Genomic DNA, 25,804 nt, shown 5'->3' with positions numbered 1-25,804 from the left:
TCAAACGTCTCACAAAACTCAATAGAACACTAGAAGAACACACGAGTTTTATTGCTACCAAACCACACTGTTGTCTTTCTGTATTTTGTTGATCTGCTTAAACATACAATTACAAAGGCTCACAACCGCAAAAAAAATTATGCCAATCTCGATCAATTAGAAAAAAAGAAAGTATCTAGTTAGCTATCAATTAGCTAAGACTAAAAAGTAATCAATTATTCTCCTAATCATGTATCGGTTATTTGACCTTTGACGATACCCAATCTTGCCATGAATATCAACAAAACATGCGTGCCAGAGTGACTTCGTCAAAATATCCTATAGTTGTTCTTTAGCACTCACATGAGCCATGCATGTCTTCCTGTTCTCCGTTCTCCACACATTCACAAAAAATGGAATTCAGTATCGATGTGCTTACTTCAATCACGAATAATTGTGCCCTAAAAAGTCAGGAACGGCCTGCATATTACAATCCCTTCACTCTTGTAGACTCCAACCATATCGTCACAGATCTCACCAATGGAACGAACTTGAGCATTCTCCATGTACTTTATGTCCTGAAAAGCATAGTTCACAAAAGTTTGGGAATCAAACTCATCCTCCTTAGTGTCATCATATTTTGATCTATTTCCAGACTGTGGCCTGTCGAAGTCCTCCGACGAATTGGTATTGTCCAGATCTTGTTGGTAAATAATTGATGTCTTCTTCAGCATATTATATAGATATATGATCCAGGTGATTCACAACCTTCTTTATCTTGCGGCCTTCCACTTCTTCGACACTGGAGCACAGTTTGCCAGTTTGGTCACCCCATTGAGCATTGTTGTTTGCTGTCTCATTTCTTGAATAGCATAGCGACAAAACCGGCTGCAACCTTTTATTTTGTCACATCAAGTTTCAGCATGCTGATCTGTTTGGTGTGAATACCATAGCTCCTCGTGAAGGAGTAGCTGGGCACTATACTGAACGAAACAACTTCTTAATCCTACGGTGAAGCTCCGGGTATGTGGCGAGTTTAAGTCAAACAGAAAGCTACATCAGGTCAGGTGTTGCCTAGAAAGAAAACTGCAAGTCTGCAAAACCTCTCCAAGGTCAACTGCTGTGCAAAGTTTCTGGAAGAGACAGAAGTTTGAACTTCTACCAAGTCCAAGCATATATATTAAACACAATAAGCTTTATTATATTAAAAAGATTCAATCATGCAGCAAGGTAAGGTGGCCTATAAACTGAGAAAAATAAACTTCAAAAGGTAAACGACATACACTAAACAAAGAAAGTTAAATTATATCCAAAAGTTTCAGAATGCATTCAGCAAGGTAAGGTGAAAAGATTGAATACCAAGAATGGTACATTGAAAAGTTTCAGCAATGCATTCAGTAAAGCAAAGTGAAAAAATGGTATATTCAAAAGGTTCGGTGATGCATTCAGTAAAATAAGTTTCAGACTTCCATGGTGCATTAAGTAAAGTAAGGTGAAAAAAAATAAATATAAAAAATGGTTCGGTGATGTATTCGCTAAAGTTTCAGACATTCAGTGATGCATCAGTAAAGCAAAGTGAAAAAATGGTATATTCAAAAGGTTTGGTGATGCATTCAGTAAAATAAGTTTCAGACTTCCATGGAGCATTCAGTAAAGTAAGGTGAAAAAATAAATATAAAAAATGGTTCGGTGATGTATTCGCTAAAGTTTCAGACATTCAGTGATGCATTCAGTAAAGTAAGCTGAAAAAAATAAATTTAAAAAATTATGTCAAGAATGGGATTCGAACCCATGCCCTTTCGGACCAGTACCTGAAACTGGCGCCTTAGACCAACTCGGCCATCTTGACTTGTTGTTAAAGTGTCAAGATTAAGTTCATTTAAGTTTATGGTTTTATCTATTAGCAAGATCCATCAAACCAATGGATTCATGCACCGAAATCTGAATGCTATTGCTTGCTGGGATCAGAACGTGTCGGCCTGTGAAAGTGTACAGCTAAGTCGGTACCGTGATATAGTTTTTAAACTTGATTTAAGTTAATTCCAGTACAACTAGTTCAGCCTTGCTCCTCTAATACAAACGCTGCAGCCTTGGTCCATAGCCGCATCACCACCACGTCATGTTCTCTCTTCTAGATTTAATCATTTTATATTCTCTATTTTAAATAAATGGGATGACATAATGAAATATTTTTAGCAAATTAAAACTACAGATTACATAATAATCGAAAATTCTAAAATATATAAACTAATTGAATTGAAAATAAGAAAATACATCAAAGTTGGTATGGTCATATGTCGGAGTAATGGAGTAGGGTATGCATAGCTGGAAGGTGGGGAGCAGTGGGATAGAGGTGAAATTAAGTGGGTGTTTGATTTAAAAAACCACTCGAGGTGGTATATTATAAATCTATTCTTTAGATCTGGTGAAATGACCTCATTACTCATATTAATACTAATTAATTATGAGAAATGTGTTAATATTGGATCAACTCATTCTATTTTATAGGCCAAACAAAAAATGAGAAATACTTAGGACCGTGCTACCTCGATCTTTATTATTTCGTGTCGGATTGTACTTTGGCCTCCTATTTTTAGGCTGTGCTTGTGGTGAAAAAAAATCCGGCCCATATTCCTTGGGCTTCTCTCTCGAAACCACCATGATCGTGGCCGTCTGTGCTTGTGGTGAAAAAAACCCGGCCCATATTCCTTGCGCTTCTCTCTCGAAACCACCATGATCGCTGCCGTTCCGGCCACGTCGCACCGTCATCATGACGGCGAAATGTCCCTCAGCTGGCACCAAATTAAGCCCCGTGCAGCGTGCAGTGCGGTACAGTACAGAGGCGACCTGTTGCGCTCGTGCACGCAGGCAGCCGCGAGCGCCCGGTCCCGGTAGCAGCCGCTGCTGCTTCTGATCCTGCGTCGACACTCGACAGCTACGCGCAACCGCATGATCGAAAACTTCTGGCCCGCATGATCTCCCCCCGCACCGTGCAGCATGCGCGGCAGCTATCCCTACCGATCACCCATGGACATGGTCCATGGCCTCGCGAGTCGCGAGAGTGACAGCCAGCTGTGCAAGCAGGAGAGATCGAGCTGATCTAGTGTTGCACCTGCACCTTTACCTTTACCTGCACCTTGTTACACAACCAGGTTGTGTAGTTAGCAGAAGTGCTGAACTGCTGCTGATGCGCCTATCTCCACCGAATCACTTGTGTCTCGTGACGGCTCGTAGATCGTCAGCTTACCAACAAGTCCGTTCGGTTCGGCATTATCATTTCGGAGCGTTTAGTTCAGTTCGTTACGGTTGCTGATTCGTGTCAGTTGCCGGCACGGGCATGACTCATGAGCACTGGCGATGCTCGGCGTCGGCGGTGCGAGGCCCATGGACGGTGTTGGGTACCATCGCACCAAGCAACTACTCTACTCTACTACCGAGCTCGCTCTCTGCTTTGCCTAATATCAGAATGGACATTTTTTAAATCTTAGATGCAGTCCAGTACATTTTTGCTTTATTAATATAGCTTTTTTTTAAAGGTTCAGCTCTACACGTATATCTAAAATTATATCGAGAAAATATTTGGTACGATTATAACTTCATGAATCCTACGTTCTTTTTTTTGTATTTTCGAATCAATTTCATGTGAAATTTTATACTATTCTTGTGAAATTCCTGTTTTTCAAAGGAGTCCTTATTAAGTATCAGAACGCTAGCCCTTACTTTACGTTCAATAAAAAAAACACCGAATGGATACTAGACTGTGGATCAAGTGACGTGTTTGTGTTTCTCTACTATGCGAGTGCTCCTCGAGCCAATCGTCTCTATGAGGTATGGAGAGCAATGCTTTATAATAGATGTAAGCCTTGTCGTAAATATATTTTAGTATATTATAAAACATCATATTTGGTACCTTTCAAATTTATGGCTAATTTGTCAACTCTATCTTTCATAGAATTTCTATTTTTCTAAGAGAAATTAGTTTATTTTTCTTTGAAAAAATACGAACCCTTCCGGTCACATGTATCGCGTGGAAATTCTAAATACACGTATAGTTAGCATAAATTCTGAATGCTCGAGTACTTATACTCTCTTCTCATAAAACTCTTTTATATCTCTCTTAATTAAATTACATAACATGTCATCCGCTTGCTTATGTGGCATGTTGTTTAATAATAATACAACTCTCATGAAATGCCCATGAAAAAACAAACACACCGTAGCGGTTCGGACTGCGCAGACGCCCCGTGCTCCACTCCACCTACCCCAGCCAGGAGGGCCCGATTGCAATCCTGGACGAACAGCTCATGCATCACATGATGTCAGTACCCGTCCCGTCCCGTCCCGTCGTCCCATGCTGATCGATGATGACCTGATGCACCAATCGAATGATCGAATCCAACGAGCTGATAGTTACACTGCTACTATTTTGCATGTTTTGTCTCGTTGCTCTCGGTTGCTGAGTGCTGATTAATTTAGTTGCCATTTAGGGACCCCCGACCGATTAATTCCAGTATATATTCTATGTAATCCCGATCAATCCGCGACAGCTACCGCCTCAGGCTATCAGTATTTGTTAGAAATTTAGTTATTTTTAGTTTTAATATAATCCAGAAAAACAATATAATATACATGATGATGTATATGTGCATGTGTGTTAGTGTGTATAACTACTCGTATAAACAGTAAACACCAATTTTTAGAAAAAGAGAATATTATTAATATTCCAGCTTCTGTATCGGTTGATACATGTGGCTGTGAAACTCACAAACATGGGTTCCACTTTGGAACGAAAATCTCACATTCTACAAATGTTTCATAAATTTAAGCTCTCAGTTTATGCTCTCAATCTATGATAAAAAGATCAGCCATTATTTGAAAAGATCTCCATCATTGTCGTTTCAAGCACGCGACAACCCTATTTTACTTGAGGTCTATCCTCCTCCTTCTGCAATAGTGTCCAGAACCTTATCCAATGTGTTCCTCTAAAGGTGACCTGCAAGGGAGTGGAAACTTGTGCATTATCAAAAACCACATCATTACGACTTAACCATGTAGCCCAGCAAGGGAGTGGAAACTTGTGCATTATCAAAAACCACATCATTACGACTTTACCATGTAGCCCAACAGAGGGCACATGCTCCAACCCAAATGAGGCTCTTAAGTCTAGAATTTAAAACTTTTAGCCAAGTGCCAAACATATGTTGGATGCACGAAGGTGGAGTAATGTTAAATGGAATTTGTACACCTCTCCAAACACATCTAGCCACATGACAGTCAAAGAAAAGGTGTTGAATGGATTCATCTAAGTTGCATCCACAACATTTAACACTTCCTTTCCGCTGTTTTTTTTGCTAAATTATCCTTTGTTAGAACTATACCTTTAACTAAGTACCACATAAAAATTTAATCTTCAAAGGTAGCTTTAAATTCTAGATGGGGTGGTTTCTCGAAACAATGTTCGGAGCGACCAAAGCCCTATACATGGAGCTAACCGTAAACTGACCTTGCTGGAGAAGATCCCATACAAACGTGTCTCTTTGATCAGCTAGACTAATAGTAAATACTCTAGCTACTACCTGATTCAAAGCAGCTAGATTATTTTCATTAAGTGAACGACGAAAAGCCACATTAAGCTGATTATATTGTAGGACATTAGCTAATGTTGCCTTTTTCAAAGGGACAGACACCAACCATTTATCTTCCTCGAACTGAATATGTGTACCATCCCCTAACACAAAATGACCCATTCTCATAAAGTCTTGTTTTATCGCCATAAGTGCGGACCAAAAGTGAGAATCACCGGGCCTATGTGTTACTTGGGTTATTGTTTTATTTTTTAGGTACTTATTTTGAAGGATACTTTGCCAGATACCTTGTTCATTAATGAGTCTAAAAAGCCATTTACTTAGAAGACAACTATTTTGTAACCTCAGATCTAGGATGCCAAGACCCCCCCCCCCCCCCCCAAAGCCTTGGGTGTGCACAATATACTCCATTTAGTTAGCCTATATTTCTTTTTGAGTCCCTCACCTTCCCAGAAGAAACGAGACCTAAACTAGTCCAAATGTTTTAGAACTTCTCGTGGAACTTCGAAAAATGAGAACATGAATATGGCTAAGGTACTAAGTATCAAGTTAATAAGCATAAGGCGACCGCCGACTGAGAGAAGTTTACCTTTCCATCCACTTAGTTTTTTCTAAAATATTTCTTCTACTACCTTCCATTCTGTATCACTCAATTTTCTGTGGTGCATCAGAATACCTAGATATTTGAATGGGAAACTCCCCATGCCACACCCAAAGATGTCAGAGTCTTCTAATTCTAGCCCTTTGGCAGCACCATAGCATAAAAGATCGCTTTTATGGAAGTTGATTTTTTAGGTCTGAAAGTTGCTCAAATTCCCATAGCACTACCTTCATGTTCTTAGCCCCTTTCCAAACCATCTTCCATGAATATAATCGTATCATCTGCGTATTGGAGTATTGAATGTCCTCCATCCACGAGATGTGGAACAACAACAACTTGTCCCAAGTCCTTGGCTCGATTTATGAGAATGGCAAGCATGTCGACCACTATATTAAAAAGAATATGTGACAAAGGGTCTCCCTGTCGAACTCCTTTTTTGTCTGAAAATAATGGCCATAATCATCGTTAACTTTTACTGAAACACTTCATTTTCCACCACCTGTTGCATCCACTTACACCAGGTTTGAGAAAAGCCTTTCATCTGTAACACTTGTTGTATAAATGGCCATTTTATTTTATCGTACGCCTTTTCGAAATCTAGCTTAAGGATTACACCATTTTTCTTTCTTTTGTGCATCTCGTGATTGGTCTCATGAAGGATAACCACTTCTTCCAAGAGATATCTACCAGGGATGAAGGCTGTTTAAGTAGGTTGGATTATCTTGTTGGCGACAGTAGATATTTTGTTTGTAAGGACTTTAGTAAAAGTCTTAAAGCTTACATTTAAAAGATAAATTGGTCTAAAATTTTTCACTTTTATAGCCTCTTTTTTCGGCACCAGAGTAATTGCTCCAAAGTTGAGACTATGGAGTGGCAAAATCGTGTGTTTGTTCGATGTAGCCGTACAAAGTCGATGTAGGAAGATGTACGTCGTGCAGTCCCTTGAACGGTCGCCGTAAAAAGATGAACAATACACGTCGCCCGGGAAAGATGACCAAGAACAAGATGTAGACGAAGCAGCGCTGGGTTGAACGGATCACACGAGCAGTCGCGAATATGCTCCTCAAAAATCTGATCGCTCTGTGGACGGTGATTTTAGAGGCCCGCTCTCACACTTTCTCTGTGCTCGCAGAAGTTGGCACGATGATGTGTTGTTTGCAATTCGCGTGAGAGATATCGCGCGTACCTGGAAGAGTCATCCCTCTCCACTCTTATAGGCAGTCAGAAGTAGGGATGAGAACAACGATCCAAAATGCACAACTATTTAAAAAAAATATTCGGAACGAGGTCCGATCTTCCACGAGCCACGGCACAGCTGCTGGCGGCGGCACGGGCGCGCCATTACTTTATCATTTTCTCAACTTCTCAATAGATGCACCAAAGATCCATCTATTTAAGTTGATTGGTTTGTCCCTTGAACTTCCAATACGGTGCTAATTTATTAGTATACTATAGCATTTAAAGTGGATCATTAGCATTTACTATTATTGGATATTAGTTTGGTCAACCTCACATTTATCCAACATTATTCACCCTAATGTATATAGGTTGAAGTGAATTGAGGTGTAAATTAAACTAACTTATACTATAATCTACTGTAACCTATAAATTAAGATAAATACTAGAGTATCCAAACTAAGTCCTCGTCGTGTCTTCCTCACCGAACTGCCGCCGCAGAGAATACCACCTCTATATTTAAGTTAGAGAATACCACCATCTTAATATAGTAGTCATTTTAGAGAATTTTATGGATTCATGATGCATACATCATTTATCTATTTAAATATATATATAATAATTAAAAGCTAAAACGACTAGTATTTTATAACGGAGAGAGTACTTTATAGGTTGGGACAGCCTAACGACGTGCTCGAGGCGTCACGTACAAACGTACTTACCTGAATGTCTCAAATAGCCATTAGTTGTTAGCTTGGCTTAACTAAACTAAAACTAGCTAAAAATTATTAGTTGACTAATAATTATCTCTAGAGTGTAGAGGTTTGGAACAGGCCTTAATAACCCCGGTGCCCACCTAGCATGTGCGGTTTTGAATTTTGACCGAAGTGTATGACAGAGGACAGACAGCGGAGGAAATCTTCTTAACTCGTGCTCTGCGCATTGCAGTGTCCTATCCTGTCTTCTTCTTCTAAAATTTATATATGGCCGAGCTAACCGATGAGACACGTTCATGCACCGCACCGACCACTAAAATAATGGAAGTGTCAGGAGTAGTGCAGCAGCAGGCAGCGGGGCTACTCGTAACAATCACGCTTGACTAGTGAAGAGGGCCATGATTATTATTGTAGCTAACAAAAGTGCCCGGCACCGGCGCGTGGCGAGCATTGCCTGGCCGCCAGGCCGTGGCGGAGAGAGACCGTACGTGAGCTGTTGAACTCGACTCGAGCCGCAGCGAGGGTCTGTCGCGACGGCGAGCTGGAAGGAACCGGCAGTGTGCGTCGCGCTGACGGGTGGGCGAATGAATGATAGCTTGCAGCCGGGGCGAAAAGGGGGCTGACGGGCCGGCCTCGCCTTTAACCTGCGGTACTTGTTGCTTCCGGGGTGTGATTACCTTATAGCTTCAATGCGCTGCCTCCCCTGCTTGTGCTTGGAACGGAAGGCAGGCATCGTATTCACCGCACCCTGTACGCGCGTACTACTGTTAGCTTCCATGCATGGACCCCATGACCCATGCCGGAGAGGAGGTAGATGAGAACATAACTCCGACGGATCGACGTACTGCCACTGCCACGGAGATTGGGATGATTGGACAATTGGCTGGGCAAGTTTTCAACTCGTGGAGATTGGAACTGTTCTAGGTTTACTTCTACATCACGGTATAACAAGAAAGATCACAGTCAATTCAGTTCAGAGCCTTCATGTTGCCGCCGATGCCACCGGCGGCCAAAGGCCCTACCTTTTCGTGTTCTTTCGGCCAGGCCAGGACAATACATACGTACGTACCTATCTCGCGAACTAATCATGGGGCGGGGTACGTTAGTCCAAGTGCTTTAGCGAAAGGCGCTTGTTTTCGGCGCAAAACTGGCCAAAGTTCCGGCCGTGCGGAAAGACCACCAGTCAACAGTCATCAGTGCGTCGAACTTGTCGGGTTTAAGCGGAGTAGGTTCGTCTCGAGTACAAACGAAACGATACAATACAGCCAGCGAGCACCCAGCGTCACAAGGACACTGGCGGACTGCGCTGCGTGCGCGCACTCACAAACAATACGCAACAGAGTATTATCGCCACCAATGCTTTGCCAACAGCCGCAGGGGAACCGAATTGGAAATGTAGTGTACGTGCGATTGTACTACAAGATGGTTGTGCTGGCACGCACGTGTAGATTTTCCTCGTGATGTTTGCACCCCTACGACCTGAGTGGAGCGGTAAAAATGTTTAGCAAAAAATGCGAGAGAGCTCCTAGGAAGCTACAAAAATATCCGTGACTAGCCCAGCTGGCGCTCGCCAGTACCGAAACCACAAGACGACAGGCACAAGAACGCGGCTGCTTCGTCCCTGCGACAGGGACGCGTGACGCGTCTCTGTCTCTCGTAGTCTCGCTCCGGCTGCCCCCTCCCTCGCCCCCCATCCCATCCCGTCTCTCCGCGTCACCATCACCACCCCTCCACTGACCACTGTGCAGTGCTCCTGCGCACCCCGCGCCACCTCCATAAAACCCACCGCGACCGCGAGCCGGCCGAAGCGGAACCCCCACCCCGCGGATCCAACACGAGAACCCGTCACCATCCTCGCATCACATGCGCGCATAGGCCCCGGCCGCAGGGTCGCAATCACCACCATGCCGCCAGCGCTGCTCGCTTGTCTCCTCATCCTGCTCGTCGCCGCGCCGCGGCCGTGGTCTGTCGCCGGCGAGCCGGGCGGGGCCAAGCCTCGCGCGTTCCCGCTGCGCTCGCGGCAGGTGCCGGTGGGGGCGCTGCCGCGGCCGCCGAGCAAGCTGCGGTTCCACCACAACGTCAGCCTCACCGTCTCGCTCGCCGTCGGCACGCCGCCGCAGAACGTCACCATGGTGCTCGACACGGGCAGCGAGCTCTCCTGGCTGCTCTGCGCGACGGGGCGCGCCGCGGCCGCTGCTGCCGACTCGTTCCGCCCCAGGGCCTCGGCCACGTTCGCCGCCGTGCCCTGCGGCTCCGCGCGCTGCAGCTCCCGGGACCTGCCGGCGCCGCCGTCCTGCGACGCCGCCTCGCGCCGGTGCCGCGTGTCGCTGTCGTACGCGGACGGGTCCGCCTCCGACGGCGCGCTCGCCACCGACGTCTTCGCCGTCGGCGACGCGCCGCCGCTGCGGTCCGCGTTCGGCTGCATGTCCGCCGCGTACGACTCCTCGCCCGACGCCGTCGCCACGGCCGGGCTGCTGGGGATGAACAGGGGCGCGCTCTCCTTCGTCACCCAGGCCAGCACGCGCCGCTTCTCGTACTGCATCTCCGACCGGGACGACGCCGGCGTGCTGCTGCTCGGCCACAGCGACCTCCCCTTCCTGCCGCTCAACTACACGCCGCTGTACCAGCCCACCCCGCCGCTCCCCTACTTCGACCGCGTGGCCTACTCCGTCCAGCTCCTCGGCATCCGCGTCGGCGGCAAGCCCCTGCCGATCCCGCCGTCGGTTCTCGCGCCGGACCACACCGGCGCAGGGCAGACGATGGTGGACTCCGGCACGCAGTTCACCTTCCTCCTCGGGGACGCCTACTCCGCCGTCAAAGCCGAGTTCTTGAAACAAACGAAGCCCCTTCTCCCCGCGCTCGAGGACCCCAGCTTCGCATTCCAAGAAGCGTTCGACACCTGCTTCCGCGTGCCCAAGGGGCGCCCGCCGCCGTCGGCGAGGCTCCCGCCCGTGACCCTGCTGTTCAATGGCGCGCAGATGTCGGTGGCGGGGGACAGGCTGCTGTACAAGGTCCCCGGAGAGCGCCGGGGAGCCGACGGCGTGTGGTGCCTGACGTTCGGGAACGCGGACATGGTGCCCCTGACGGCGTACGTGATCGGGCACCACCACCAGATGAACCTGTGGGTCGAGTACGACCTGGAGCGCGGCCGCGTCGGGCTCGCGCCTGTCAAGTGCGACGTCGCCAGCGAGCGGCTCGGCCTCATGCTGTGACGCGGCCTGTGCTCTGGCTCGGGGGTTAGCTCCTCCAGTTGCCATATAACCTTAACCTGCCAAACGATTCTAAAGTTTGGAACTTGTTTATCCTTTTTCATGTGGCATGTACGGTGTCTAGTGTAAACTGGAAATTAAGTGTAGTGTACTAATGTGCTTCTTTATTTTACTGAACAGGTAGTGTTGTTGTATATTGTCTGTAAATATCAACATGCATGCACTAAGATCAACTAAGCTTGTGGTGTACATTATACGTATAAGATGTGCCCGATATTTTTTAATCCAAAAAAACTGACGTGCAATCAAGAATCTTGTGCAATCATCGCACAAGCAAGCTAATAAAAGCTAGGAAGGATTATAAAAAAACTAGAGATAAACTTCATTATTTAATCCACCAATATATCAAATTTAAAATTTTAATTCCTTCTATTTTAAGAGATATGAAAAAGAAAATTCTATCAATAAAAATATAAAAATGATATTTTTTTCTTTTTTATATCTTTTAACGGAAACTTGAAATTTGATATATTAATAAAGTACATCTATAATTTGTTTTAAAAAAATGTTTATGATCTTTTGGTAGTTTGATTGTATGACGATTGTATGGGAATCTTGATTGCACAACAATTTTACCCATATGTTTGACATGAAAATGATCATCTATTCATGTATACATATATCCACAACAATTTTACCCATATGCTTGACATGGAAATGATCATCTTTTCATGTATACATATATCCGTGGTGCGAATCTGATTTACCACACCACATGCATATAAAACTTGACTTAGATGTTCTTCATTTTCTTACAAGGGTAGAAGTGGATAATTTCAAAACATGAATTACAAGTGGAGTATATAGGAGAGGTATACTGTCTATTTTTGTGACAATGTTATGTAGTTGTTCATATAGGTAATTTACAAGCACATTTAGGATGTAGCCTTAAGTTTATATAATAAAAGTGATTATATTTTCATATTGTTGTAAGTTACTATGTTTTTATTGATAATAGGATTGTTTAGATGCAAATTTAGAGGATTACATTGTACTATTAACTATTGCATCAGGTTAACCCTAGGTTTATATAGATTATATAAGTTTTTATACGTTTCTGATTATTTTTATAATGGTATATGAGAGAATTTTAGGATGAGTGAGGTGGGATTTTTCGTTTTAGGCAATTAAATAGGTCCAATCTATATTATTATTTGTGATGATTAAAGTCTGCAAACTTGATGATCGGATATAGCTAAGAACTTTTAAGATACATCTATTTTCTACCACACCCTATAAAGATCGACAATCATAACCGTGAATTTTTTTACAGGTAGTCAGATCAAATCTTTGGTAGCAGTTGTGTTGGCTGTATCTGTGCATGCGCTTGTAGAAACATAGGATTTTGAGGCAGCTATTCAATCGCCACTAGATATAAAGGTGACATAGGCTAACATCAATAGCAAAGAAGTTAGATGAAAAGATTTCACCTCATATTGTGAACAAACTTAAGGAAGAAAGCTTCCTTAAACATGGTCTACCTCATATTGTGCACAAAGAGTATTGGAGTTCTTTCTGAAAAGCCCTTTTCAGCTGCTTGAATGTTCCTAGGCTAACAAAAGATTTAGCCCTTATGTCTCGTGGAGATCAATGTTGTAGCTTGCAAGTTTGACCAATTTGAATAGAGCACAAATTTTTGTAAAGGTTTGGAACATATTTAAACAACAATCCCATTCAAACATGGTCTACCTATGATGTGATATATACAGTAGCAACCTACATACACTTATTAACTAGTGAATTACAAAAATGAGGACTCCTATAAATACATCCAACATATACATTTTACAAACTAGAGAATTACTATCCAATGTAGTTTGTTTTTCTCTGTTCGTGTTTGAGTTCAATCATCACAATATGCCCCTAGACGCTTTCAACTGGTTTGCTTACCGTTATAGCAAAACAGATGGTTGAAACAGTTTATTTTCTGATGTCCTGTTCTGTTGCAAATTGCAATTGAAATATAGCACGTTGGCCAGAGAGAATACCTGATCAAGCTAAACGAGTTCCCATCTTTGCTGGTATTTAGGATCCTTGTCGATGATCATCCAGTTTGCAACAAATAAAGATCATCTCTGCCATCTGCCTCACATCCCACTCATCTCCCTGACGCATCTTTCCATGAGCATCCCTTTGATCCCAACCTCTATACTGCGCCCTGGTATTCTGATCTGGACCTTCTCAGTGTTCGCGGTAAAGGCATTCATCTCTTGGTCTTCTCTGAAGGTTCCCTCTACCTTCTACCATCTCTTTCATCTGTAGGACCAGCATCCCATCTGCCATCCCGAGCATCACGGCTATACATCTTCTTGTCTTTAGCACCTCCACAGAAGACCAGTCGTCGGTCGTCTTAGCCTCGATCTCCAAACTGCCGGATCTCGTCCATCCTCGTCGGGTCCCAAACCTAGCGGCCAGAACCCGAAGCCAGTGAGATGATTGGGGTAGCACCGTAGCAGGGGAGGACGAGGACGAGAAAAGGTCCACAATGTTGCGCCCGAATTGTGCCTTCTGGCTGGGCCTTTTGTTTACTCGGCCCAAAACTTCCATTCCCTTCTCACGCTGGTGTCCGCGCCAAGCCTAAAAGCTCACTGCTACCAACCATGGCGGCCATAATCTGATTAATCCCTCTCCCTCTTCTCACATTTTGCCCACCCAAAATGCAACGGGAATTGGCCAATCTGAATAGATTATTGCTCACAACAGCAATTGGAGACACCTCCAATTGCTTCGCGCGCTTCACCCTCACTTCTGAGGAGAAATCCATTCAAAGCCACTCCTTAACTTGACCATCTAGAAAATATTCTCGCTAGTAAAACATCTAGAAAAAGCTCCTAGTTAATGCAATTCTTCTCGTATTATAGCACCTTGTCTATTTAGTCTTGTTTCATTTTAATTCTAACCTTAATTTAACTTAAAAATAACAAATATTTGTAATTTGAAATTAGGATATTAAAAATCGTTAATACCAAAAAATAGTAATGTTTCGAGGAGACTGATTTGTATGGTGCAATCGGGGAAAATAGTTTTGGTCATGGTAAAAAAATAGCAAAAATGTATCATATGCAGAATTTAAAAAGTTAGATTTTGTTGTGTAGAAAACTAGTATTTCTGGTCTTTGTTCTATATCATTTTTAAGTTAATTTCAAATAAAAAATAAAAAGAAACGGGACCAACTATACAAAGTGCTATAATGCGAGAAGTATTGCATTATGTGTGGGGCGTTTTCTGGATGGTCATGTTAATGAGTGGCATTGAACGAATTTTTCCCACTTGTGAAGATGTTGGCTATGAGGGCTAGTTTGAAAACTGAAATATGCTTCGGGATTAAAAGAGATTGAGGAGAAAATTAGTTTATTTCTAGCTTAATCCCCTTCAATCCAGTAAATGTTTCGGAGGCCGGATTGCCACCGAAGGCGTATTGTGGCCAGATGATAAAGCAGGGATCTGATTTTCATCAGCTATTGCAATCCCCCTCAACGAATCAAGCTCCTCAACCAAATCCATCTCAGTTTCCTGAATCGCCTGTCTGCAGCGACTGCCCGGACATTCAGAATTTTCTAAGCAGGGATGCCACTGGCTACTGTATCCAGAAGATCGTGTATTACTGGCTATCCAGAAGATCGTGTATATATGATTGCGTAAAATAATTTACCTTTTTCGAATATTTGTCGCTCACTAGTTTATTTGGAAATAAACCGTGACAAATAAAAACAATGAATTGAATAATTTTTATTATAGCGTTGTTAATAGAGTAAAATTTAAAATAGAAAATACGATGGAATAAGCTGCGCTGCAGACACCCTAAGCATTTCGGAGTCTAGCATCACGGAACAGCGCTTGACCGCACAGGTTACTGCTGGCTACTGCAAGATGCAGAGAGATACCCTCGACAAGAGGAAGGATGTCTGAAGGTGCAACAGCGTTCGTTCTGATCACCGCCATGCATCCACCACGGTTAGATCCCTAGTGCCAGCAACGGCTAGCTCTGCATGCATCAAGAAGGGCCGTCCGTGCTGAAGGCCAGCAAACCAAACATTAGGCTACCCTGCCATGACTAGCCTCTACAAAAACCACAAGCATTTTCGTCGGTCAGCAGTGAAACAGTGACGTTTACTTCTTCAGTTTGCCTCAGCAAGCCATATGTCCTCGAAATTCTTTGTTAAAAAAAAGTGTATATATTCAGCACCCAAACAGTACATGTCGGATATGGATGAACTCTCCGGCAGGACCGGGCCGGCCTTGCGGTACAAAGCACAGAGGCGTCCATTCAGAAGGCAGAAGCCGTATGCAGGCGGCCGTGCCCGTGCTGGGCTTGCATCGAGAGACAGTGCGCGAGGTGGGGCTCCTGCTGCATCGTGCATCCTCTGTTGGCTTATTACCTGCAAAGGCCTGCTGGGGAGCGAGGACTCTCGCTCCACCTCCATTGGCGGATCGCAGGACCACTGGTGTGGTGCAGCTGATGATCCTGCGCTGCATGCAATGCAAGCGTTAGTAGCATAGCATGGCAGCGAGCATGGGTCCGTCCCTGGCATCTTCAGCATCGATGGATCGCTGAAACAAACCCGCTCCGACGTAAGAGGAGCAGCGTGTTAGTTTAAAGGGCGAGATGCAGAGCAAGAGGAAGCATGGGCAGGGGAATATGCGTGGCAGGAATGCAAAACTGGTGCCGTCAGTCATGCTAGCACTAGTAGGCCAGAGCTAGGCCTCCAAACCCAAAGAATGCATCCCTCCTGTCAATTGACAGAGGTCATTGCAGAGGATGGATGGTGATGATGATGCTTAGCTTACTAGAATACTCTGGTTAATACTGGTGCACTGCTCTGGATGAACAGTGGGTTGGCATGCTCGTAGTCTTAGTTGTAGTCGTAGTAGACGACTGTAAAACAGCCTCTGCTGGTGTATGTATATGTATCGTATCTAGATAGACGCGGCAGATGTCTGACTATAGATGGCCATTTGGCACTAACACGATGGGCCGGCCCAGGCACGACACGAAAAAGCACGGTTCAGGCACGACCCGGCCCGGTTAGTATAGTACCAGTGCCTGGCACGGCACGGCTATAGTGCCGGGCCTGGGCCACTATCTCGACCCGTAGTGCTGGCACGGGCACGACACGGTTACATTTTTTATTTTAAAAATAATAGTTTACATATATTAAGTATAAGAATTCAACATATAACACAATAAAACTACATCTGCACTGGTTAGATGGATGCGTTTAAGCCTCTTATGAACTAGGTTGTGTGAGTTCAAACCCCCAAAACTGCACATTTTTTGCTAAATTATACAATATAATCAGATGGACCATAGTGCCACCGGGCCGGCCCGGCACGACTAGCAGGCTGACGGGCCGTGCCTGGGCCGCGGCAGCGGCACGCCGGCCCATCTGGCACGGCACGATTCGGTAGCCGGGCCTGGCGGGACGTGCCGACCACGGGTCGGGCCGGGCTGGCCCGTTTGGCCATCTATATGTCTGACGCCTGACCTGAGAGAGATTGCAAGTACGCTGTGCAAGCACTCACAAACACAGACTGGATGGATTTTTGGCGCTGCGCAAAAAACACAGCTTTTCTAATCTCATTGTCCCTTCTTGTAGGAAGAAAAAACGAATGGTGCAAAACAATATTTTACATTGTGAAGAAGTTTGAAAATGAGAGATGAGAATGAGTAAAATGATGGATATAGCCTTACAAAATAAATTTTCTAAGCAATACCAAATTTGGGTGATTTCAAAGTGAGAGAGTAAACATGCATTGCTCTGGTGTGATTGTGTGAAGCATGAAACACCCTCTAATTGTCAAATAGATTGTCTAGTTCACCTTGCCTCCATATGCGTCTACAGTGGCGAGAGTAGTATGGCAAAACACCCTCTTCGGCCTTGACTACTACATAATGCAATTATGGTAAGTCCAGGTGATTATCATCCGTAAAACCCTGCCAGTGACTCAGTATCAAGGTTAAAAACTAAGAGAACATATCTAATGCACATGGAAGATTGGTGCACATGGTGCACATATTAAATCATCACCACTCATTTTAGATCTAACGTCTCTAGTTGTTTGGTATATTTTGCTAAGGACACCCTCCAACGTGGTGGTGTGTAATGGTGGAAGGTGTTATTTGTAAATTGAATGATCAACTAGAGACATTAGATTTAAAATGAGTGATGGTGATTTAATATGTGCACCATGTGCACCAATCCTCCATGTGCACCAGATATGTCCTCAAAAACTAAAGTAGCTGTAACGTGGTGATCGCTGATCCGACACATGCATTTGGCAGTGAGAAGCTAACTGGTGATAATTTTCTGGACCGCTTTTCAGGATTATTACGGACTGCAGGCGGAAATTGTAAAGAAATAGCAGAGCAACAGTTGATTCGGTCTCCGATGAGGAACGACCGCACGGCATCGAGGAGGCGCAAGACAGGGGGCGCAGAGGCACCAGCAACTAGCTAAACAGCTCAGGTTCCTGTATACTAGAAACTAGATGCTCGCATTACATCGGAACAGCGCGGCGCCGTGATCATCTAGCCTGCATAGCTCTCTCTCTGCTCCTGCAACGGCTAAAAGAACAAGAGCACAAAGCAGGAGAAAAAGAAAGAAAGATCCTCTCTTTACACAAGGTTCTTGGTTCCTGGTTAAAAGAGGAGACGGATCGAGCATCTTCTTGGACCTGCTCGGCTGCTGCCTGCTGCTGCTCCTCCTCCTTTCGTCTCAGCTTGCTTGCATCCTGCATGCGGCGCCGCAACCTCTGCCAGTCGTAGGACTCGGGACTCAGGCGTACTCGCGCTCGCGCCAGCACACCAGCATCGTGACGCACCGGCGCATGATGTAGAACCGCGCGCGCTGCTGCTTGACGAGCCGCGCGCACCGCCCGGAGAAGGACCCGCCCTTGCCGCTGCCGTCGGCGCGCACGCCCATGCCCCCCTTGCCGCCGCCGCCGCTCCTCTTTTTGAACAGCCTGCACGGCTTCTCCTCGGCTGCTGCAAAGAGCTCCATGGATGGATGGATGGATGGATGGCGTCCCTTCTCGCTAGGCGAAGAGGATGGTGATAGGCAGTAGAGTGAGTGAGTTGCGTGTGTTGATCTGCGGTTGGTCTTGTATGTGGAGGAAGGGCATAGCATAGCATAGCTGCATAGCCGGTTGGTTATGTAGTGGAGGCTGCTGCTACTGGTGCGTGGTTGTAGCCTCTCCCTCCCCCACCCCCACACGCTTGCCACTTGAGGTTTTGTTTGGATATTGTTCGAATCCCTCGCTGAAATCATGTACTCCTTATCCAGCGATAAATAAAAAGAAACAGAGAGAGTATTAGGTACTTCTATTAAAATTTACTTGGACTTTTATTTTAATTCATACCAATCTAATATTAATTAATGCGAATCTGATTAAATCTCGATAAGACCTTAATGTCTTCTATGTGTGGTATATACAGAGTTTTTGCTGTTCGGAGTTCACGGTCGTTTTTCATTTTCAATATCCGCAGTGCAGCCTTTCTGACCTCGGCGGTGCGCTGTTTGCTCCTCTTCCTCCCCATGGGGGGACATTTTTTCTCGCCTTGGTTGTCTTCTCTTGTTTCTTTTTTCGCGAATGCGTGGACTTGGAGGAGCATACAAACTGTTGGAGTAATGACAAAGCCTGCAGATTTAGGTCACCGTCACTCCCGATTTTTTTTTGTACTCCACGTGTTCCCTGAAGAATAATGTGTGCTGCAAGTAGTTAATATTTGATTAATTTTTTAGCCAATATTGTAATCCTAACTAATTTATTGTAAATATATATTTCATAGTTAATCTATATTTAATATTATAAATATTGATATCTTTAATATTAGAGAGAAAAAAAATATTTTTTAAGGGAGTGATTGGGTGAAGGTTCTTTATGTTTGCTTTCATTCAAAAGTGATCAATTCATGATAACTTCCTCTATGTCCAGAAGGTAATTAAAAAACTTCACAAGAGCAAACAGGCAGCTCTACGTCAAGCTAGACATATCAAAAGCTTTCGATTCTCTTAATTGGGCATATCTCCTAGATGTCCTAAGAGCTCTCGGCTTCACCCAAAAGTGGAGAGATTGGATAGCCACCATCCTTGGTTCATCTTCTTCCAAAATCATTATTAATGGTCAACAAACTGAAGCAATCAAGCACATGCGAGGGGTGCGTCAGGGAGACCCACTATCGCCTTTTCTTTTCATTCTCGCAATAGACCTCCTTCAGCGTATGATTGAAATGGCAGCTCATGAGGGGCTCTTGGGCGGGGTATTACCCAATGGGGCGAAGTTTCGTTGTTCTCTATATGCAGATGATGTGGGGGTGTTTGTTAAAGCAGATAAAATAGACCTCAAAGTTCTGAAAAGAATTCTGGAAGCTTTCAAAGGTTGTTCGGGTCTAAAGATCAATTTTGAAAAACGAAAATTTTCCCGATACGTTATCTAGAATGGCCAAATTTAGTGGAAGTTTTTCCTGGCAAGTACTCTAAATTCCCTGGAAAGTATCTCGGACTACCTCTACACTTCAGGAATATAAAAAGAATTGAAATCCAGCCTATAATAGAGAAAATCAATAAAAGGCTAGTCAGCTGGAAAGGTAGACTTCTTTCAAAGGCAGGTAGGAAAACCTTGGTTAAATCTGTGTTGACCGCGCAACCGCCAACCGATTTATCTACTAAATGTTTTCCCAGCTCAGAAATGGTTACTTAAAAGGATTGACAAGATCAGGAAAAAATTCCTTTGGAAAGGAGAAAATATGGATTCATGTAAAGGGGGTAATTGTATGATGAATTGGGCCACAACTTGTTTACCAAAGAATAAGGGGGTCTAGGCATCCTTGATCTAGAGCACTTTGCAAGAGCGTTAAGACTTCGATGGTTGTGGCTTCGGTGGACGGATAAAGATAAAGCATGTACTCGCTTGCAACTCCCTTGTGATAAAGCAGATGTCGATCTATTCAATGCATCCACAACTATAACAATTGGAAACGGCAAAATGACTGATTTCTGGAGATCGAGTTGGATTCGGGGTCGGGCGCCAAGGAACATTGCACCAACCTTATACATGAAAGCAAAGAGGAAGAATATCTCGGTGTGCCAAGCCCTTAGAAACAATCGCTGGATGCACTTCTGCTCTCCTTACATACAAGATGATGAAATAAAAGAATTCATCTCCCTCTGGCAAGGTATCAATAGCATACATAAAATCAATGATCTCGATGATACTATTTTATGGTGGTGGACAGCGAATGGGAAATACAGCTCAAGCAGCGCATACAAAATTCAGTTCACGATGATTTTTTGTAAAATCAAAATATGTCCTATCTAGAAGGCGAGAACTGAGCCCAAATGACACTTCTTCGCATGGACCCTGTTGCTTAACAGAATTCTGACTACGGACAATCTCCAAAAGCGGGGATGGCCTTGCAATCTAATTTGCTGTCTTTACAACTTATCACAGGAAACTATGGCCCATTTATGTAAAGACTGCTCGTTTTCTGCAGAGGTGTGGGGCAGGATCCTTTCTTGGGCCAATCTATCCTTTCTAAGTGGCATTTCTAGCATGGGATCGTTGTACGATTGGTGGAAAAGATTAAGGAGTCGTTGCTGCAAGGAGTCAAAGAAGATTTTCGATGGGCTTCTCATCTGCTTCTGATGGAATATATGGTTGGAAAGAAATAACAGAATTTTCTAGGGACAGCAAAGATGTACGGTCCAAGTTGCACAATTAGTGAAAGATTAAGTTAGGAGTTTTTAGTATATCTTAGATAAATCAGTGGGTGGTGGTTTTGTACTTTAGTTTCTCTGTTTTGTTTTTTTCTCTTTTTTTTGTTTTTTCCGGTGTGTTTTCGGTCTTGTGGATTCTCTTTTTTTTTCTCTTCTAATATATTGAACATGCAAGTTTTTTTGCCGCTTCCTTAAAAAACAACAGCAGGGATAGAACAGTAAACTTGACTAGCGAAGCGCGGAAGCTACAGACGCATGACAAGCTCATATCTCATATGCATGCAATGCAGCATGCAGATATTCAAAGTTTCAGACACTGCAAGCGCAAGCAGCAGCCAGACACCTCGCAGGCCCCACACGCACACGGAGACGCACGGCACCGGCAATGCAGTCTATGCAGAACTGTGTCCGTCGCCGGCCGGCCGGCCGTCCCCGCCCCCGGCCCCTGTGGCCCGTTCCCGTGCGGGAGGTCAAAAGCTCGCCGAGCACCAAAGCCTTTGGCTGGAAAATGGGTAAAGGTAAAGCCGCGCAGCGCAGGTTGGTGCGGTCGCTTCTCCCTTGAGCGCCGGCGGTACTCTCGTGGTGGTGGTGGCAGTGCCAATGCAATGCGTGGGGCGGCGGTCCGCAGCCGAGCCGAGTGACGTCAGATTCTGGCGCGGTGGACTGGCACGGTGGTGTACGTGTACCGACCGGGCGGAGCGGTTCCCATCCCAGCGGCGGCAGCAGCAGCACCAGCTGCCGTGCTCGCTCGGCTACAGGCGCCGGCAGAGGCGCAGTCCTCGCTCTCCGCCACGGGAAGGCGGCGATGGACGGGCGGTGGGCCAACCTGGCCACAGCTAGCGCAGCCCGGCTGGGGCCCTCGCGCTACATGACGCCGTCGCCGTCCGAGTCAAAAACAACAGCGTACCCGCCGCGCCGTATCGAGATCGAGACTCGAGAGTAACGGCGCCAACACGCCCATGGCCGATGAGTTTTTGGCAGCTATCAGCCGTTTTCTCTCCGGTCTGCAAGAAGAAGAGAGGGAGCTGCATGAGGCACAGCTTCTGGCTGCCATGTTGTGAATGTGATGCTGGTGAGATCCGGAGGCGCTTGCCGTTGCCGAGACATGAGATGATCATTGATTAAAGCCAAGCCAGATTGGGCCAAACGGGCATGATGGTTTGCTGGAGTGGACAGGTCAAAGATGGAACATGCATGGCCCTCTTTCCTTTCCTTTTTTCAGTGGAAGCAAGGACAGATACTGTCCAACATACATTTTGATTTGCCAAAAAAATGTCGTTAGTTGCTTCCGGTCGGAGACTGCTCTTCCAGATGGTTGCTGAGATGTCCGTCTCTAATTCTCTATCCCTGTCGAGGCCCAGTTTGGATGCAATGAGCTAAACTTTTGTCCCATCAAATGCTCTCCTGAAGCTCTAGCAGCAACCAAGTCACAGTTGGGTGATTCAACGTCCTTGCAAAGCTAACTTCAACACTAGTGCCTAAGAGCCTAGACAGAAAGTAGAGCATGGTTGCTCTACTGTGCCATGTTTGCTTGTTGCAACGGCTTTTCATTTTGGGATTTCTTATTTTGCTCCCACGAATAGACACACTACACTTGTGGGGCCTCACATGCAATCAGGCATTTTTTACTGTGTGTTTTTACTTTTGGATAATCATAGAACTGACAGAGGTTGCAGGCTGGCTTTATCTTCAATACTGGTTGGTTAATTTTATTTTGGACTTATGCACTCGTTTGCATGGATTGGTTGCTTTGGAGGGTTACACATCACTATATTATATATATGACAGTACTTGGTCGCTCCATAATTTTTTGGCTTTATTTGTTAAGTGCGTGGATCGCTCTAATTTCAAGGTGTTTTGTTGATTCCATCTGGCATAACTGGCATCATGTATGCACCATGGAATAAGGCATTCTGAACGCACACTACGCCCCTGTTTGTTTCGGCTTTTTATAGCTTCTGGCCACCAGAAGCTGCTGCGGGCTGCCAAACGCTCAGCTTTTCAGCCAGCTTCTATAAAATTCGTTTGAATAAAAACCATTCGAAATCAACATAAACACTTTATCGGTTGTGTCGTTGCAATCGTAGAAATCCGTCGCTTTCTAGATCCTAAGCCCTATGGACAACTTTATCTTCCTCCGCACATAATCCTAATGATACTCAGATTCTCTACACAGCCAGATTCTCCTCACAGCTAGATTCTCAGAAAAGCTGGTCAGAAAAAAGCTCAACCAAACAGGCCCTACGTATCACCATAGCAGCGGCCATGACCGCTGCTCGGCGTGGCCCCCTGCCCCATGTCCCCCGTCGGCGGCGTGGGCCCTGCTGCCCCCACCCCCTCCCCCTCCCCTCCTCTGTGCCATGTGTGAGAAGAGAGATGGAGGGAAGTATAGATAGGATTTTTACAGAGAGTACCATGTAATTTCGTTTAAATGCGCAGACATTGATTTATTAGAATATTCTATATCTTTTGCGTTATAATTCTAATTCGCTCCGTTTAAGCCGCGTTAGATTTGTATTAAAGTTTTCTACATGTTAAAATTATTATTTCACGCGCATTAAATGCCACCTACTCTCTCGCGAATCTCACAGAAGACTATGCCAAGCACTGTTTCAACCACTCTGACTCAACACACTTGGAAACATCTCATCAACCCCCTGTACAAGCTAGGGCTCGGACACATACCCATGCCCCGAGCCCAGCCACGACTCTCTACCCCGTCAAGAGAACAGGCTACAGGGACCAGGTGTCTTTCTCCTGACCAAAAGCGATCACAAGGATGAGAGCCATCCCGCCGGCCATGCCGCTACAAGGTTCGAAGACGTCTCCTCTGACCACAACAATCGCGCACCATTCCTTGTACCCCTAGGCTCCTCCTTGAGACTATAAAAGGAGCTCGAGCCCTTCTATGGGGGGGATGACTTCACCGCTCAAGACTTAATTCACTCCTAATATTGGCGCTCGCCTCAATCATACTCAGAGACTTGGGTCTCTCTCTCGACTCACTTGTAGCTCCTACTATGAGCACTTAGGTGTAAGATAATACAAGCCTTCCTCCCCCGCTGGATGTAGTGTCTTCTCTTACCCGAACCAGGATAAATCTTGTGTGTCTTCTTGCATCAACCATCCGGGACAAGGACACACAACACAAATTTATTAGTTGGTTAGGACCCTCGGGTCAAAACACCGATAATAATAGTATGCCCTGAAGGCGTCAACTTGATGATCAATATGTAAACCTTTATGGAAGGTTCTATCAAATATTTAGATCCAGTCGATCGGATACCACCAATCAAAATGGCTTATTTATGTTGATACATGTACTTACCTCATGCATCCTAAAAGTAAGTTCAGATGATGTTCTTGAAATAACCCTTGCAACGATATATAATTTGTTTGCTAAATCTCTATGTGCATGTATTTCTAGAAGAAGGTGTTTTGCCATATTAAGATGGTTTCTCAAGGATCATGGGAGAATATTCCTAAAGTTAGCCCTTATATAATATTTGATGGAATCTAGATCCAGAAGATCAACATTTTTCCTAATGACACACGTTGTACTTTTTTTTCCTTGGCGAGTTTTCCTGAAGTTTCTCACATAACATTTTTTAACGAGGCAACAAAATGCAAATGCAATATGGTCACCATGCACTCTTTCTTCATATATTTTCCCACTGTGTTTTTGGGAGTTTTAATGAGACATGCGTTGGTCGCGGTATTCACCCAAGAGGGAGTGTTCAGAAATCTAACCTAATAGGTTTAGTGGGCTCATACAAAAAATGCCCCCGAATTGTTTTACCCATCTCTATATAATGAAACACCTTGCACGTCTTGAGGTAACAGAAGAATAGATCGACTGATAAGAGAAAGAGGCCAGAGACTCATCCCCTACATCTTATGTCTCGTGTGTTTTCTCTGTCATGCTTCTAGAAAGGGAAACAAGATCTACAACTTCTTCACACCTAATCGGTTGACAGACGGGAAGGGAACATATCTAGTGATCTATGGTAACCTAGTTTTTCAATAGATCCCTTCCGCCTCGAATTCCTGGGTAGCTAGATCGCGACTAGGGATAGCAAAATTCTCCGTGTGGGCAAGCCTGCAGGGATCTAACTCGTTCGGGGGGGGGGGGGGGGGGGGGGGGACAAGTACGGGGATGTTTTATCCCTCGCGGGGCTAATCGAAGGTCCCGAATATTAACGGTATGGAGACAGTGAAGAAACCCGATAACATATTCTAGTGATTATTTATTTGTGTATTTTGTGATTTTGAGAGAGCGTGATACTATTACTGATTTGAAGTAACACTAGTACACAGAGGCTCTATAGTGGCGGTTCTAGAGCTGTTTGCACTGGCGTTTTTCAGTGCCGCCAGTGCTAGGGGCCAGTGGAAATCGCCATTTCCACTGGCGGTTATTCTAGAACCGCCAGTGAAAATAGCATTTCCACTGGCGGTTTTTTTTATTTAGCCGCCAGTGGAAGTTTTCCCGCCATTTTTTAAATTTTCAATCAGTACTGAAATTTATATATATTTACACACACAAACATATATATATATATATATATATTGATATTGATAAACATGTAGTATTGATATTAAAAGCAACATGGAATTAAATTCTATTATACATTTATATACATCAAAGTCTTGTTTACAACCATGTATGCATCACACATTATATACATCAAAGTTTTCACTTAAGCTCTAATAACTATCTCGGCTAAGAGATAGTCTACTAATTTCTGTTAGTATTCTAAACTCT

General features: G+C 44.6%; 2 protein-coding genes and 1 non-coding gene across 3 annotated transcripts; 1 reads left to right on the top strand and 2 right to left on the bottom strand.

The window, feature by feature from the left end:
• Positions 1–1,747: 1,747 nt before the first annotated feature.
• TRNAL-CAG (transfer RNA leucine (anticodon CAG)) lies at positions 1,748–1,828 on the bottom strand. Its single transcript has one exon. It is a non-coding gene; the product is annotated as a tRNA-Leu (tRNA).
• A 7,979-nt stretch (positions 1,829–9,807) lies between these two features.
• On the top strand, positions 9,808–11,515 carry LOC103636512 (aspartic proteinase PCS1). The gene has a single exon (XM_008658854.4). It carries the CDS (start codon positions 9,962–9,964, stop codon positions 11,267–11,269), a length of 1,308 nt encoding a protein of 435 aa, XP_008657076.1. The 5' UTR covers positions 9,808–9,961; the 3' UTR covers positions 11,270–11,515.
• A 6,163-nt stretch (positions 11,516–17,678) lies between these two features.
• LOC103636511 (uncharacterized) lies at positions 17,679–18,599 on the bottom strand. Its single transcript, XM_008658853.4, is given in 2 exon segments — positions 17,679–18,423; positions 18,425–18,599. Coding segments are annotated over 2 exon segments (363 nt in total). The 5' UTR covers positions 18,467–18,599; the 3' UTR covers positions 17,679–18,102.
• Between the last annotated feature and the right edge of the window lie 7,205 nt (positions 18,600–25,804).

Source organism: Zea mays, chromosome 8 (assembly GCF_902167145.1).
Source record: "Zea mays cultivar B73 chromosome 8, Zm-B73-REFERENCE-NAM-5.0, whole genome shotgun sequence".
NCBI classification, from domain to species: domain Eukaryota; kingdom Viridiplantae; phylum Streptophyta; class Magnoliopsida; order Poales; family Poaceae; genus Zea; species Zea mays.
Note: the sequence above shows the minus strand (reverse complement) of the source record. Positions and strands in the feature narration are given on the sequence as shown.